Source organism: Pteropus alecto, unplaced genomic scaffold (assembly GCF_000325575.1).
Source record: "Pteropus alecto unplaced genomic scaffold, ASM32557v1 scaffold7, whole genome shotgun sequence".
Classification (NCBI taxonomy): Eukaryota; Metazoa; Chordata; class Mammalia; order Chiroptera; family Pteropodidae; genus Pteropus; species Pteropus alecto.
Window position 1 is genome coordinate 48,248,503 of NW_006494614.1, and position 15,798 is coordinate 48,264,300.

The following is a 15,798-nucleotide window of genomic DNA, read 5'->3' on the forward strand; positions in this document are numbered from 1 at the left end:
GGAAAGGGAAGGGGAAAGGAAAGGAAAGATGGTGAAGATGTGGAGAAAACAAAATCCTTGTGGACTATTGGTGGGACTATAATTGGTACAACCACTATGGAAAACAGTATGGAGTTTCCTCCAAAAATTAAAACTAGAATTACCATTTGATCTGGCAATTCCACTTCTGGGTTTTTATCCAAAGGAAACAAAAATACTGAGTCAAAAAGATAAATGCATCCCGATATTTACTGCATTATTATTACAATAGCGCAGACATGGAAACAACCTAAATGTCCAGAGATGGATGAATGGATAAAGAAAGTGTGGTAGACACACACACACACACACACACACACACACACACACAGGAATATTATTTAGCCTTAAAAAAGAAAATTCTGCCATTTGCAACGACATGAATGGAACTTGGGGGCTTTATGCTAAGTGAACAGGTCAGAGAAAGACAAATACTGTATGATCTCACTTCTGTAGAATCTAAGAAAATCAAACTTGTAAAAGCAGAAAACACATTGGTGGTTGCAAGAGACAGAGGCTGGGTGAGGGCAAAATGGGTGAAGATAGAAAAAAAGGCACACACTTCCAGTTTTAAAGGAAATAAGTCATAGGCATCTCATTACAGCATGACAACTATAGTGATTAATATTATATATTTGAAGGCTGTTAAAAGTAGATCTTAAAAGTTCTCATCGCAAGAAAAAAAAATTGTAACTGAGCAATGATAGTTGTTAACTAGAATTACTGTGGTGATCATTTTACAATACATATAGTATCGAATTATGATGTTGTACATTCAAAACTAAAATAATGTTATATGTCAATTATATCTTAATGACAAGTCTTTTTAAACTGAGGGAAATTTTATAAAGAAATGAAACATTTCTGCATGTTGAGTGCTATCGAATTTAGAGCTGATTCATTAAGATTACATATTAACCGATAAGGAAACTTATTAGAAATCCCAAGATAAATGGATAAAGGAGGAAAATTAAAAAGAAAATAAGTTTTGAAACTTAATGATGGTATTAAAATCTTAAATTCCATCTTGAAAATTAATTAAAATTATTCAAAATTAGAATAGTTAATGCTATAAATGGCAGCTTAAAATAGAACTTCACATATACCTCTGCTGTAAATGAAAATTGCTATGATCTTGTGAGAAAGTACTTTAGCAACAGACATAATAAATTTTATGAGTTTTGATTCCTCCTAAGTTAGTAACATCACATGGGAATATATTCTAAGAATATTAGTCAGAATAGAAGGATTTCTCTTATCATATAAAAACAAGAAAATTGGAAACACTCATAATGCCTAACAATAAAAAGTAGCTAAGTGTACTATAGCATCTTTGTATCATGAAATATTTTAAAACCATTTTAAATGATGATCATTAAGAGTTTCGATAATTCACCAAAATGCTTGTAATTATTTTAGGCTAAAAGGAAAAGTAAAACTACACAAACACACACACACACACACACACACACACACACACACACGATACAGCATAATAATGTAAAAATAAGCACAGAAAAACCTGGGAAAGATGCCAACAAGTGACTTACTATGGGATAGCAAATTTTATATTTTCTAGTTTTTTTAATTTTGTTTTCTATAGTTTTCTTCATTTTTTTAAATTTAAAATAACCATATTTTACTTCTGTAAAGGGAAAAATAAACTATATTCCTTTTTTTTTTAAAGCCTCATGCTCAAATATACCCTCTTCTCCCCAAAATATCAAATAATGGGTAATATTTACAACAATCAGGCCAGGGAAACCAGAAAAGCTGGGAGCAGTCCAGGAGTAGAAGTTTGGCCATGAAAGGATACTAAGAAGGGAAACCCATTTCTGTATTCAGTCCTAGGAAAACCCCTAAGGACAGAATAAAGAGGCAGAGGACAGAGGTCAGGCAGAGACATCAGGGTTAATGGATAGAGACCATGAACACCAACCAGTACAGACATCAGTAACCCAGACAAAAAGACTGAGGAAAGAGGTGTCAGCGAGTCACCTGAATAGGACTGGGGACATTGGAAGCACAGAAAAACTTCCCACTGAGCACACACATTTGGTCCAAATGTGAGAGTCAGTAGAGGTGGAAGGTAAAGTGTAATATGAGAGAGTGTTCAGCATCCTTACCCCACCCCACAGTGAGGCCTCTCATCCACCAACTGTGGAAAGCCCAATTTTGTCCACCTTCCTTCTTATGTCACCAGGTCTCTTCAACCAGAGGTGGGATCCAGATGGCTATCAGACTAAAGAGCCCTTTCACAAATGAAAATACAAAATGTGAAACTCACCAGTCAAAATCAAAGTATTCATTTGAGGTTTCTATCCACACGAACAGCAAAACAACAGACATGCAAAATGAAATAACCAGAAATGGGTAAAATAATTGCTCTCTCTGGGAAGAGAAAAAAGGAAGTTGAATTTAGCTCCATTTATCCACGTTACCTCAACAATATCTGTATATATTTGCCAAAATTCTGTATAGTTACATAGCCATGTATTACTCACCCAGGCTGGAGTCACCACTGCATTCTTTTTACCCCTATGGAATTTTGTATAAGTCTATTATAACATTTATTAAACTGAAATTCAATTATGTGTTTATACATTTATATCTGTTGTGACAGTTTCTTCTCTGAGGAAAAGAAACTATGTTCACATCTCTACATTGCCAATATCTAGCATAGTTCCTTAAATGCAGCTGGCTCTCAATAATTATCTGTTGAATTCATCCACCTCTCCTTCTACCAAATGTTTGGTGACTCATTCATTGAGTAATACATTTATTCTTTGTTCATCAATTCATTTAGTCATTTATCTACCCAAATTTTTGGGAGGGGGCACAGTAAGTGGGTTAGAGAATAAACCTTTTTTTAGTAGCTATTTTGTGCCAATAAAAATGCTAGAGACTTCAAAAGCTTTTATTTGCTTTATTTCTCACTATAGCCATGTATGTTAGGTATTGTTAACCTCATTCTGCAGGCAAAAGAACTAAAGCTCAGAGAGGTAAAGTAATTCACTCAAGGTCACACAGACAAGAAGTGGCAAGGGTACTGCCCAGATCTGTGAGCCCAAAGCCAGGATGGACGATGTCATTGAGGAGGTGTTCAAACTGAGCCTTGAAGGTAAGCCCCTAACACTGAAAACCATGTCACAAACCAGCCATGCCAGAGGTGCCAAACTCTTCCCAGCAATATCGAGCTTTGGTTGCTGAGTTATAATCCTAACACTTCTCTATAGCATAAATAAAAAATTTGTCTCTTAGGGACACTGATTTTAAAAATCTATTAAAAGTAGAAAGAATAATCCCTGCCCTACCTAAATCATGGGATTATTTTGAACAGTAAGAATGAGGATATAAAATGTAACACGTAGAATGCATATTCCAAAAAGATGAGAGACAGGCATCAAGGCACTAAACTACCACTTCTGAGTGTAGAATGATGAAGAGCACAGGATTTAACTCAGGTCTTTATTTTCTACATAAATCATGGGTAGACTTTAAAAAACATGTGTCAAATAATGCCTCTCCACTGCTCAAAATGCTCCCAGAGCTTCCTATTATCCTAGAATATTATCCAAGCTGCCTGGCATGGCCCACAAGGTCTTATGTGATCAACCCTGGGCCCACCCTTGACCTCATCCCATTCTGCATACTGACTACATTCCTGAACTCCAGCCACATTGGCCTGTTTCTAGAGCATAGCCTAATTTGTTCCCATCACAAGAGCTATGTACTTCCTGGTTCTTCTGCCTGGAATATTCTGCCCCCAGATATACACATGACTGGCTCTACCTCTTCATTTAGGAAACAGATGACATTACCCTTGTTCAAAGAGATCTTCTCTAACCACTCTCCCATCCCAGGTTCTCACACATTTTTCTATTTATTACCTTCAAAGCTCTTATCACTATCTGAAATCATCTTTCTTCAATTACTGTTTATTACCTAACTCATCCCACTAGGGCGTAAAATGCAGGAGGACCAGAGGCCTTAGTTGTACTACTCACTGTAGCATATAGTAAGTATTCAACAAAATTGTTTTTGTTGAATAAAACCATTTCCTTATTTGGATTCTTAGGGTTGCCACTCTTGCTCAAATTTTTCAAAGGTTCCCTACTGTTTACACAATAAAAGTTCAAATACTTTAGCCTGACATAAATATGCTTCATAATTTAATTAAAATATTCCTTTCCAACCTCACCACTATTTATTACCTTATATGTCACTAAATTCAACATTGGAAATTCATTTTCCCTAAACACACACCTGTGCTTCTCTATCTCTAGACTTTTGACCACCTTTTACCCTCTATCCAGAATCCCCGGCACCATCACTTCTATATATGGAAGATAACTTCCACAAGTCAGTGACTCCAAAAACAGTAATAATAATGGCTAACATTTGCTGAGTGCTAATTGTGTGCAGGGCCCAATTCTGTTTTCCACATATCACCTCTTCTAGCCTCACAACAAATGCTATTGGTGGATATTATTGTTATCACCTCCATTATTCCGAGGAATCTAAAGCACCTGGATGTTAATTAACCTGCCTTAGGTCCCACTGTTAAAGCTCTAATTTGGAGATAATTAGTGGTGAAGTCATAAGTTGAACCCAGGCAGTCTTTCCCCAGAACTCATGACCTTAGCTCTTAGGCTATATGCTATTCTCCTTCCCCTGAGCAGGAAGGGGGCCTTGAGAATTATCACATAACCAGCTCATGGGCAGATTTGAAATTAGGACCCCAACATACTCCCGGGCCCTGGTCCAAGGATTACATTATACCACCCTGCCCTGAATGCTATCATTCGCATGAAGCCTCCCTTTATCTTTCCCTCTATGCTCTTCTTTATAGCTCTCATGTGACTTGTGACCTCATCCCTAAGTAATAAATATATGTTGAATTCACTCTTCTCAATCTTTACCATCACTACTCTAATCCAGGCCACCAACATCTCCTACCTTGAATACTGCCACTGCTTTCTCTTTGAAGGCACAGACATCTCCCTTCTTTAGTTCTGTTCCTTCCAACGCATCCTCCACAATAATCATTCCAAAACATAGCTCAGGCAACATCATTGGCAAAAAATCATCAGGGACTGTTTATTCTTTACATGGCAGAGGTCAAGTTCTAAAAACCACACATCTGTCCCATCTCCCTTTCTGGCTTCATTTCCCATCACTTCTCCATTCATATCCCCTGCTCAACCTAAAATGAACCTCACATGATTGCTCTTTGACTCCTCCAATACCAACGTATGCCATCCCCTATTCTTTATCTGCATAATTCTTAATCACCTTTCCTCTTCTAAACAAAGTTATTTTCAGCCCCTCCCTTGACACATGGGTATGCGCACACATACACACACAATCATAGCACTTCTCTCATTATATTGACATAGTATGCATAGTCTTTTCTTCAGTAGACTGTGAATTCTTTGAGAGCAGTAAACATGCCTGAGGCACTTCTGTTATCCCCCGTCACTAACATAGAAGCCAAATATCTGGGCAGTAAAGCTATGGGGGACAGGAAAAATACTTCTGCCTAATCAAGGGAGGCCTCCCATTTCCACCCCTCTCCTGGTGCTCCCCATCTCAGACATAAAAAATTAGCGATCCAAAGTCAGAATCTCAGACCCTAGCTGGTCCATGTTTGCAAGTAAGTGAAGGTACGTGATATGGCCATCCTCTTCTCATCTTAGTATGCTCATCATTTAGTCTCTTATGTAGCCCACCAGAAGGTCATATACGGCTTGGAGCATATATGGCTTGGAGCAAGAAAGAGGCCCTCAGTGAGGCTAGGCCACATGTCACCACTCAGCCTTATAAGGGAAAATCAGGCATTAGCCTGACCAATAATAAAAGGGCGCCTTGTTTCCCACTTGCTGTTTTGTTTTTTGTTTTTGTTTTTTTTCTCATAAGCATAGCTCCTTTGGGAAATTCACAATGAGGAGAGAATTAAAGATTCAGGATTTCCTGTAATCCCTAGCCAAAAACATCTAATTGTACCTGAACCTCACTTTTTCTTCAAGGTTCACTAAATGAATAAAAGCAAAAGTGAATGAATAAATAAGTAAATGATATAAAAGAGGTAGTAAGGAAACGAAGAAGTGAAGAATAAAAGTGAAAGTAATCGAAGAAAACAAGCACAAGTTTTGGTAAGGTTAACTCTGGCTCCAGAATCGTGGCAGCCCTTTCATGGGAGAGCTAGAGCTCTAGCATGCCCAGTCCTGGAGACTCTAACGAGCCCTCATGGAGGCAAGGACCAGCCCGCGTTCCCCATATCTCAGAAAGTGTGATCCAGCTCCTTCCCATCTCTCTGTACCCAGGAGCAGCAGCAGAGTCCACGTCTAGATTTTTCCTCCTGTTTGATCTCCCACTGGCAGCTGTATAAGCCAGTAATGTAGGTGACACAGCACTGGTGGTTGAAGACATGTACAATCCATGGTTTATGTTTTTTCCGACTTCTCTTCTCGCTCTTAGCCTGAATCCTGTTGACCTTCTTAAGCATAACAGACTCTTTTGCTGGAATGACAAATAAAACAAATCAGGATCTAGTAGTTCCTTTAAATGTTTCCTACCTCACCATTCTACTGAAAATTCCATGAAAAAATAAATGGATTAAAAAAGTTTATAATCTAGCATAATGCTACTGGATTTGGTGCAGAAGACTAGAGCTTCATCCTACCTTTCTCACTAACCTGTTGAGTGTTTATTGCTGTCATTGCCCCATTCAAGGTTTAGTTTTTCTCCTCTCTAAAATGGAACCATGTTCTCTGTCCTAGCCAATTAATAGATGCTGAAAGCATTACATAATATATACAAATGTGCCTTTAAACTGTAATATGCTTTCAAAATAGCTTGAGAACTTAGAGACATGGATGAGGTATGTGAAAAATACAACCCTTGATTAATAAGTGACCTACATGCAGCTGCCTGCCCTTTCCCCTACTTTCCTCTCCCATATAAAATTGGTGGTTAGTTTCAATTAAGAATGATAGAATATTCCAAATAGCAATGGCTGAAATAATGTTTCTTTTACCGACAAAAAAATAAAATGACAAAGTTAGAAAGAAAAATTATGTGATGTGTGGCTTCACAATGTCATTAAAAACCCACACATCTTCCATCTTGTTCCACTGCAGCACAGGGCTTCCTCCTTAGGGTCTAAAATGGCTCTTAAACTATATCTATCACTCCAAATTCCAACTAGCAGGAAGGAGGAAGGAATGAAGAAGGGTGTTCTGCCTTACTTTAAGGACATTTACAGAAGGCGAACGTAATGTTTCACTGACAGATAGGGGTTTTCTTACTAGATATTGAGGAACACTGAGCATCATTACTGCATATTCTCAACCCACTATGATAGGAGATTGATGTTTTCGTACATAGGATCTTTCAGAGCTTGTATGGAATTGGTGGAGGAAAAATAAACTAAAAACAAACAAACATAAACAGTCTTAAAAGACCTGATCCCAGGCAGTAGTCTCGGCCCTTGAAAACTTTTTGTTGTGCTCTACTTTTTGTGTGTGTATGTGAAAGGCACTCTAGCATTGCAGTTAAGAGTGCATAGTCTGAATGTATACTTCTGACCAAAATGGAGTAACAGGGACTGAAGTTACCCTTCCACCTTAAGTGACTAAAAACAACTGTGGAAAATATAACACAACAGTCAGACAGTGGACAATATTCAGTGAAGGACAGAAATTTTTGAGAGGAAATAAAGGAAGTGAGTATTATGAACGTCCCATTTACAATCTGTATAGTTTCCAGGATGGAACATTGAGAGTGAGAAGCCAAGTGGAGCCTGGCAGTATCCCTGAACTGAGCAGACAGAAATGTGAGTCTGAAGAGGTAAATGTTCCTCCCTGTGTCTCCCCTTGACTCTCCAACTTAACACTAATCAGTGCATGCTTGTGAAGAATCTAATCACCAGGTGACTTATATTACAAAAAATATTAAAGAGAGTCATTCAGTATGAAGAAAAAATTACCCAGAGGGGAGGGGGTGGGAGACAGGGTAAAGGGGGTCAAATATGGTGACAGAAAGAAATCTAACTGTGGGAAGTGAACACACAGTATAAATATATATATGCCTTACTGTTAAAATGTACAGATAAAACTTATTGGATTTCGCTAACCAATGTCATCATAAAAATAAATAAATAAATTAAGAAAATAACCAATAACCAAATAAAAAGTGAGATACACTGGAAATATTCAATATATGAGTGGACATAAAATAATGATTTTCTTATTTATAAATTCACTTCAGAAGATAACGGACTGAAACAAAAACAATAATGAACATTGAAGCTTATAACAATTGTAGACGTAAAATGTATCACAACAATAGTTTAAAGGCCAGGAGCAGAGACATTAATGGTACTGTTGTATAGTACACATACTCTATGTGAACTGGTATTAAATTACTAGAAGGTAAACTCTGATAAGTTAAAGATGTATAATATAAACTGCAAAGTAACCTCTGAGAAAAAGTGTATGTACATAATAAGCCAACGAAAGAGATAAAATAAAATCATAAATATTACTCAATTCAAAAGAAAGCAAGAAAGAAGTAAAAAAGGAACACAGAACAGAACAAAAAGAAAGCAAACAGTAAATGCCAGATTCACACCTAATAATGAACTAGCAGTAATCTCTTTCAATTTAAATGAACTAAGTGCTCCATTAAAAAAAAACATTGTCTAACTAGATTAAAATGACAAAATCCCAACCACACCCTCCTACAAGAAGTTGGTTTGTTAAGATAGCAGGTAGAAGAACAGAAAGAGATATGCGTTGCTTATGGTATGTATCAGTGTTGCATTACCAGGATAATGCCAAGTACCAAGCAAAGACAAAGCCTCAGTCACATATGACAATATGTGTTTACTGCTCACACATCTGAGTAGAACAGTTATCTGTTATGCTGAGCTAGACTGGTCTCAGCTAATATGACTGGGGTGACCAAGCACTGCTCCATGTGTCACTCAACCAGGTTAGCCTGAGTATATTCTCATGGAGATGGAAGCTGTCCAAGAAAACAAGTTCCCACGTGCAAGCCTATTTCAAGCCTCTGCTTTAAGGGCTGTCTTGAAGTCAAAGTCAAAAGTAAAGCAGGTCAACTCATGGTAAGAGAGGACTGTAGTTACATGGCAAAGAGTGTGAACATAAAGGGTATAACTAAAGGAAGAGTGAGAATTGAGGCCATACCACACTATAATTACTTGTAGATCAAAAAAACTTGAGGCAAAAAGCATTGGTAAAAACAAAGACATTCCATAATGATTAAAAATAATTTATACAAAAAGAATTTTCAATTTATAGGCACCCAATCACATAGCCTCTGTGGGAGAAAATCCACAATCAGGGTGGAAGTGTCAGCACACGTCTCTCGATAAGGATATAATAAGCAGACAAAAAAGTCTGTGAAGATATAAAAGATTTTAACAACTTCATTAACAAACTAGTCTAATTAACATTTATAAAACACTACTCAGTGACTGCAGAATGTACACTTTTCAAAAATGATCATGTACTGAGCCACAAAACTGGTTTTAATAAACCTCTAAGAAAATACAACTTCAGAGTATATTTTCCACTACATTGCGATTGCACCAGAAGTCCATAAGAAAAAGATAACTAGAAAATTCTACATTTGGAAATTAAAAACCATATTTCATTTTTATTTTGCAATTACACTTTATATTCAATATGTTAGTTTCAAATGTACAGCGTAATGGTTATGTATTTATAAGCCTTATGCAGTGATCCCCCTGATAAGTCTAGTATCCACCTGGCACCATATAGTTATTACATATTACTGACTATATTCCCTATGCTGTACTTTACATCCCATGACTATTTTAGAACTGTCAATTTGTACTTCATCCTTTCATGTTTTTAACCCAGCCTCCCAGCCCCCTCCCACCTGGCAACTATCAATTTGTTCCCTGTATCTATGAGTCTGTTTCTGTTTTATTTATTTTGTTCTTTAGATTCCACATATAAGTGAAATCATATGATAGCTGTCTCTGACCTATTTAACTTAGCATAATAAACTCTAGGTCCATCAATGTTGTCACAAATGGTAAGATCTCATTTTTTTAATGGCCAAGTAGTATTTCACCGCTTATCTGCACCACATCTTCTTTCTCCAACTGTCAATCAATGGACACTTAGGTAGTGTCCATATCTTAGCTATTTTAAATAATGTTTCAATAAACATAGGGATGCATAAATCTTTTTAAATTAGTGTTTTGGATTTCTTCAGATAAATATCCAAAAGATGGACTGCTTATTTTTTTTAGCAATCTCCACACCTAAACATCATATTTTTAAAAACCCATAGGATGGCTTCCAGGTCACTTGTAGCTGCTGCCTCCCAGAACATCTAAGCACATGTCGTCCACCTTGTTCCCGTCACTCTTCCCCCACGTGACTGCAACACTGGGTTTAATCTAGATTGTTCCTGTGTAGAAGAGACAGAGCTGCAGCAACAGCAGCAGCATCAGGCCTGGCTCAAGAGTATCGCAGAGAAAGACAATAACTTGGTATCTACTGACAAGCTGGCTTCAGAGCACTATGATGACAAGAGAAGGATGAAGATGGTGATGAGGATAGTGAGGAGAACCCAGAGGATGATGAGGACATGCAAGACATGGACAAGATGAATGACTACAGTGAGTCACCCGATGGAGAAGAGAAGTCAATGAGGTAGGCAGCATAAAACGCAACAAACAGGATCAGGACCACTAGATGATCTAGGTAGACAAGGCAGGGTGGCCTCAGGGAGACCCCAGGCCAGGCCAGCCCAACCTATCCTGTATCCCCTGTAAAACTAGCCTGTCATCCCAGGGCCTGAAACCTCACCCTAAGGCACCTACCTCCTCAGCTGCTGCCAAGACCTGGTCTCCTTGGCCCCTCCCAGGCCATCAGTCTGCCCTTGAATCCTCAGAGCCTGAGCTCATCCAAACCTTCTGATCAGTACCTCACCCTCTGGTTACCAGGTGTAGTCTCTTTCTCTCTTTAACAAACACACAGGAATCATTTCCCTTCCGCCCCTGCCCCACCCCCCCAAAAAAATGTTAAAGGAAAATGATCACAATGTAAATGAGAAAAGTTTGAATTGGTTGATAATTAAACTATGATGAAACTACAGAACTTGCTATGTATGTTACAATTATTGGATTACAGAAGGCGTTCTGAACAAATGCTCTATGCCTAGGAGGTTGGTAAACTCTTGAAAACTGAATAAAGGAATCATTACCAGAATCATTACCAGAACCACTTTCCACATATCTACAGTTCCTATTAACTTTGAGTCTACCAGCCAGGGTAGCCAAGTCCACATGGAAATTTCCATAATATTTAGGGGGAAATCAATAAACACACTTTCCCTTCCAGACCTCTTCTCTGATTTCCAAACCCATATACCCACTTGCTTCTCGCAGGCATCTCAAGTTCAATATGTCTAAAACTGAATCCTTCATTCTCCCTCCACCACCTATTCCTCCTTAAGTCTATCCCGTCTTGGTAAAGGGCACCACTGGTTCACCCAGCTGCTGGAGTCACAAACCAGGGCTTGCCTGTCGGGATGGAGAAACTAGAACAAGATGTGGCCTCCCGCCATAAATAACTAGAAAACTGGACAAAACACATGAAACAACTATTTTCAGACGTTGAATAACACACAGCTTTGGGCTGTGACCCTCGAGACAGGAGAAACAAAGGAGCGGAGCCCTTCGCTCACACCGGGACTTCCAATAAGCCAACCGCAGGCCAGCCCCGGACGCCCAGCAGAGTCCCTGGCCCGCCCATGTCTGCGGGGCTTGGGGACTTTGCTCCCAAGTGGACGGGCTCAGGTGGAAGCCCTTTGGTCTCCGTTTCATCCCATCGGCCATGCGGAAAATGGCAGCTCAAGGTTCACCCGCCCTAGTGAGCTGATTGGGTCCAAGGGCCTCAGGTTTGGCGGCCAACTTGATACTATCAATGTAGTTTCTATTTCGGAAGATGCTTACGTGGGAAGAGCAGAGCTGCACACATTACTTACGGTGACTGCACCGTCCAAACCCAATCTTAGTCTCGTGCCGGAGCGGGTCACCGTCTCCCAAGATGGAGGCCTGACCCACTGAGGAGCAGAGGCCGCGCGGTGAGTGGGCGTGGTCGGGGCGTGGCTGAATTTAAGGCCCTCCCCCAACCTTAGCTCTCAGCATCGCGTTTGAAATGTGCCTTTAAAGGTGTGTTCTCTGCTGTGACTGCACCGCCCAAACCCAACCTTAGTCTCGTGCCGGAGCCGACCACCGTCTCCCAAGATGGAGGCCTGACCCACTGAGGAGCAGAGGCCGCGCGGTGAGTGGGCGTGGTCGGGGCGTGGCTGAATTTAAGGCCCTCCCCCAACCTTAGCTCTCAGCATCGCGTTTGAAATGTGCCTTTAAAGGTGTGTTCTCTGCTGTGTTCTGTGTTGGTTCTTATAAAAGTAACTGAAGTATAAACTTCATTCCTGTTAATCATTCAGTTCAGGTATAAGCATTTTTTGTAGCCCTGTTATTCACAGATTGCCTCATTTTTTTTGCTATTTTTTCTAGAAAAATTTTTTTTTCCTACTCTGCTTCAAACAATGAGCCTATTTCAGCTTTGTTTCTTTGCTTTTAGTCTTTGATTCTTCTGGCTATTTCTCTAGCTCTGGCCTCAGTTCTGAGCTCTTGACCTTTATATCCAGCTAGCTATGGATCATCTTCATCTGAACGTCCTGCTATAGACACTCCAAATCAGTAAACCCTAACCTGGATTAATTACCTTTCCCTTCAAATCTGCTCTGTCTCCTGTAGCTCCAAATCACTAAATGGTAAGATCGGAAACCAATGCCTCATTCTCGATTCCTCCCTTCCTTTGCAACACTCCCATCCCACTCCCGACCAAACTCTGCTTATTACAATACTCCCATCCATTTCTATCCATTTTTTTGTCATTCTCCTGTTGCATTTTAATGCCTACTAGGCCCCTTCATCTCAGTGGGTACCAACTGCCTAGTACTCTATGGTAAGGGTTCAGGTAGTTACTACAGTAGACTCTCAAAGAATCTCATTACTTCCAGTTTACCTTTCCCAAATCAACCATTTGAAGAGCAGCTACTGATTTTTTAAAATGCGTATCTGGCCATGTTTAAAATTCATGCTTAAGGTGAAAGTTTAAGCTCCTTAGGTTAGATCTTGCCTTTCTCTCCAGCTTCATCTTCCCATACTTTCTTTGAGCCCCACTCATATTGAAACTCCAGCAAAACTGAACCTGTTGTACAGTTCTCCTACACCATTATGTACCTTTATTAATGTTGTCCCTACTGTCACTCTTACCCGCTTCCCGTCCCCAAATTTTACCTGGCTAAATCCTTTTGTTGGTATAAGACGTGGCACAGGAGATTTTGGTGGGGGGGCGGGGGGGGGGTCATCACCGCTGACCTATTCCTCACCACCGGACTGGGTTAAGTACCTCCTCTTCTGTCTTCTATGTCCCTCCGAATAAACCTCTTACTACTGTATTAGCCACATTGATTATAATTACCTATTTTATCTTGCTGAGGTTTTAATTTCTGCTTCCCCCCTCTAATCATAATCTATTTGAGGGTGAGGCCATATCTAATTCATATCTTGCTCCCAGTATTGATGTAGCAATACGAAACTGGTTGGCACCCACTGAGATTAGGTGGCATTCAAGAGATTAAGCAATCTTTTATGATAATGAAGATTTTCTGAAACTTCATACTGACTTCTTCGTTAGGGACCTTTTCTTTTTCACTTATCAACAAGAATGAAACAACTTCTGGAGATTGGTTCCATGTTCTGCAAATACAGGCCTGATCCTATCACTCCTTGTGTTAAAGCAGAGGCAAGAAAAACAAAACTAAAGCATGTAAAACAGAATACAAACAGAGTACCAAAGAGCTTATCAAATAGGTTTACTTATAACTGTTTTATTTCAAAGACTATAAGTATTCAATTAATCTATATTTGAGGCTTCAAAGTCACCTTTTAAAAATCAGTAATGAAAGTAGACTTGGGCCCATGATGTGACATAATTAATAAACCACAGATTGCCATTGATCTCTGGGAAAGATTTTTTCCCCCCAGCTTTCTTGTCTCAACAGAACTGACTCAGTTTTGTAGACTCATTATTCATCAAATTAAATTATTTTTTATCTTTTTTTTCTTTTCTTTTCTTTTAAATTTATCTTTATGGTGACACTGGTTAGTGAAATCCAATAAGTTTCAGTTCTACATTTTAACAGTAAATGAACATTGTGTATTCCTTTTCCCTACTCTTCTTCAGCCCCACTCATATTGAAACTTTCTGCCACCACATATTTGACCCCCTGTACTTCATCTGCCTCCCCGATGCCCCTCCCCATCACACTCTGGTAACCACTAGTCTATTGTCCATGTCCATGAGTCTCTGTTTGTTTCTCCTGTTCATTTGTTGCTTTTAGGTTTATATCCCACATATAAGTGATACCGTGTGATTTTCAACTTTTCCTATCTGGCTTATTTTGCTTAGCATGATTATCTCCAGGTCCATCCACGTTGTCGCAAATGGCAGTATTTCATCACTTATTATGGCTGAGTAATATTCCATTGTATATATGTACCACAGCTTCTATAGCCAGTCATCTATCGTAGGACACTTCGGTTGCCTCCATGTCCTGGCCACCATGAATAATGCTGCTATGAACATCAGTCTGTAAATATCTTTTCGGATATATCTTTTCAAGTCTTTGGGGTAAATACCCAGTAGAGGGATTGCTAGATCATATGGTAGATCAATTCTTAGTTTTTTCGAGGAACCTCTATACTGCTTTCCATAGTGGCTGTACCAATTTGCAGTCCCACCAGCAGTATATGAGGGTCCCTTTTTCTCCACATCCTCTCCGACATTTGTTATTACTTGTCCTGTCGATTATAGCTATTCTAACAGGTGTGAGATGGTATCTCATTGTGGTTTTGATTTGCATTTCCCTAGTAGCTAGCAATGTTAAACATCTTTTCATATATTTGTTGGCCATTTGTATGTCCTCTGGGGAGAAGTGTCTGTTCAGATCCTCTGCCTATTTTTTAATTGGATCATTTGGTTTTTTTTGTTGTTGTTATTGACTTGTATGAATTCTTTCTATAATTTGGTTATTAGGCGCTTATTGGAGGTGTTGCTTGCAAATATATTTTCCCATTTGGATGGATCTCTCTTTACCTTGTCAATGAGTTCTTTTGCTGAGCAGAAGATTTTAGTTTGATGTAGTCTCATTCATTTATTTTAACTTTTTCTTCCCTTGCCTTTGAGGTCAAATTCATAAAATCCTCTTTAAGTCCAAGGTCCTTGAGTTTAGTTCCTATGTTTTCTTCTATAGGTAAATACCCAGTAGAGAAGGATTGCGAGATCATATGGTAGATCAATTCTTTAGTTTTTTGAGGAACCTCCATACTGTTTTCCATAGTGGCTGTACCAATTTGCAGTCCCACCAGCAGTGCATGAGGGTTCCTTTTCTCCACATCTTCTCTAACATTTGTTATTACTTGACCGGCTGATGATAGCTGTTCTAACAGGTATGAGATGGTATCTCATTGTGGTTTTGATTTGCATTTCTTTAATAGTTAGCGATGTTGAGCATCTTTTTAAATATTTGTTGGCCATTCATATGTCCTCTAGGGAGAAGTGTCTGTTCAGGTCCTCTGCCCATTTTTTGATTGGATCATTTGGGTTTTTTTGTTGTTGTTATTGAGTCCTATGAGTCCTT

At 39.1% G+C, this 15,798-nt stretch overlaps 1 protein-coding gene and 1 pseudogene across 1 annotated transcript in view; one reads left to right on the forward strand and one right to left on the reverse strand.

Moving 5' to 3' along the window:
- Positions 1-5,091, reverse strand: part of GDPD4 (glycerophosphodiester phosphodiesterase domain containing 4) — a 101,539-nt gene extending 96,448 nt beyond the window's left edge. Inside the window, exons 1-2 of the mRNA XM_015600276.1 lie at positions 4,978-5,091; positions 2,306-2,409 (exon numbers count right to left, since the gene is read on the reverse strand). Coding sequence (XP_015455762.1) covers positions 2,306-2,409; positions 4,978-5,091 — 218 coding nt within the window. The remainder of the gene's footprint in view (positions 1-2,305; positions 2,410-4,977) is intronic.
- Positions 5,092-10,418: 5,327 nt separating this feature from the next.
- Positions 10,419-10,775, forward strand: LOC102885566 (annotated as a pseudogene).
- Positions 10,776-15,798: the final 5,023 nt, after the last annotated feature.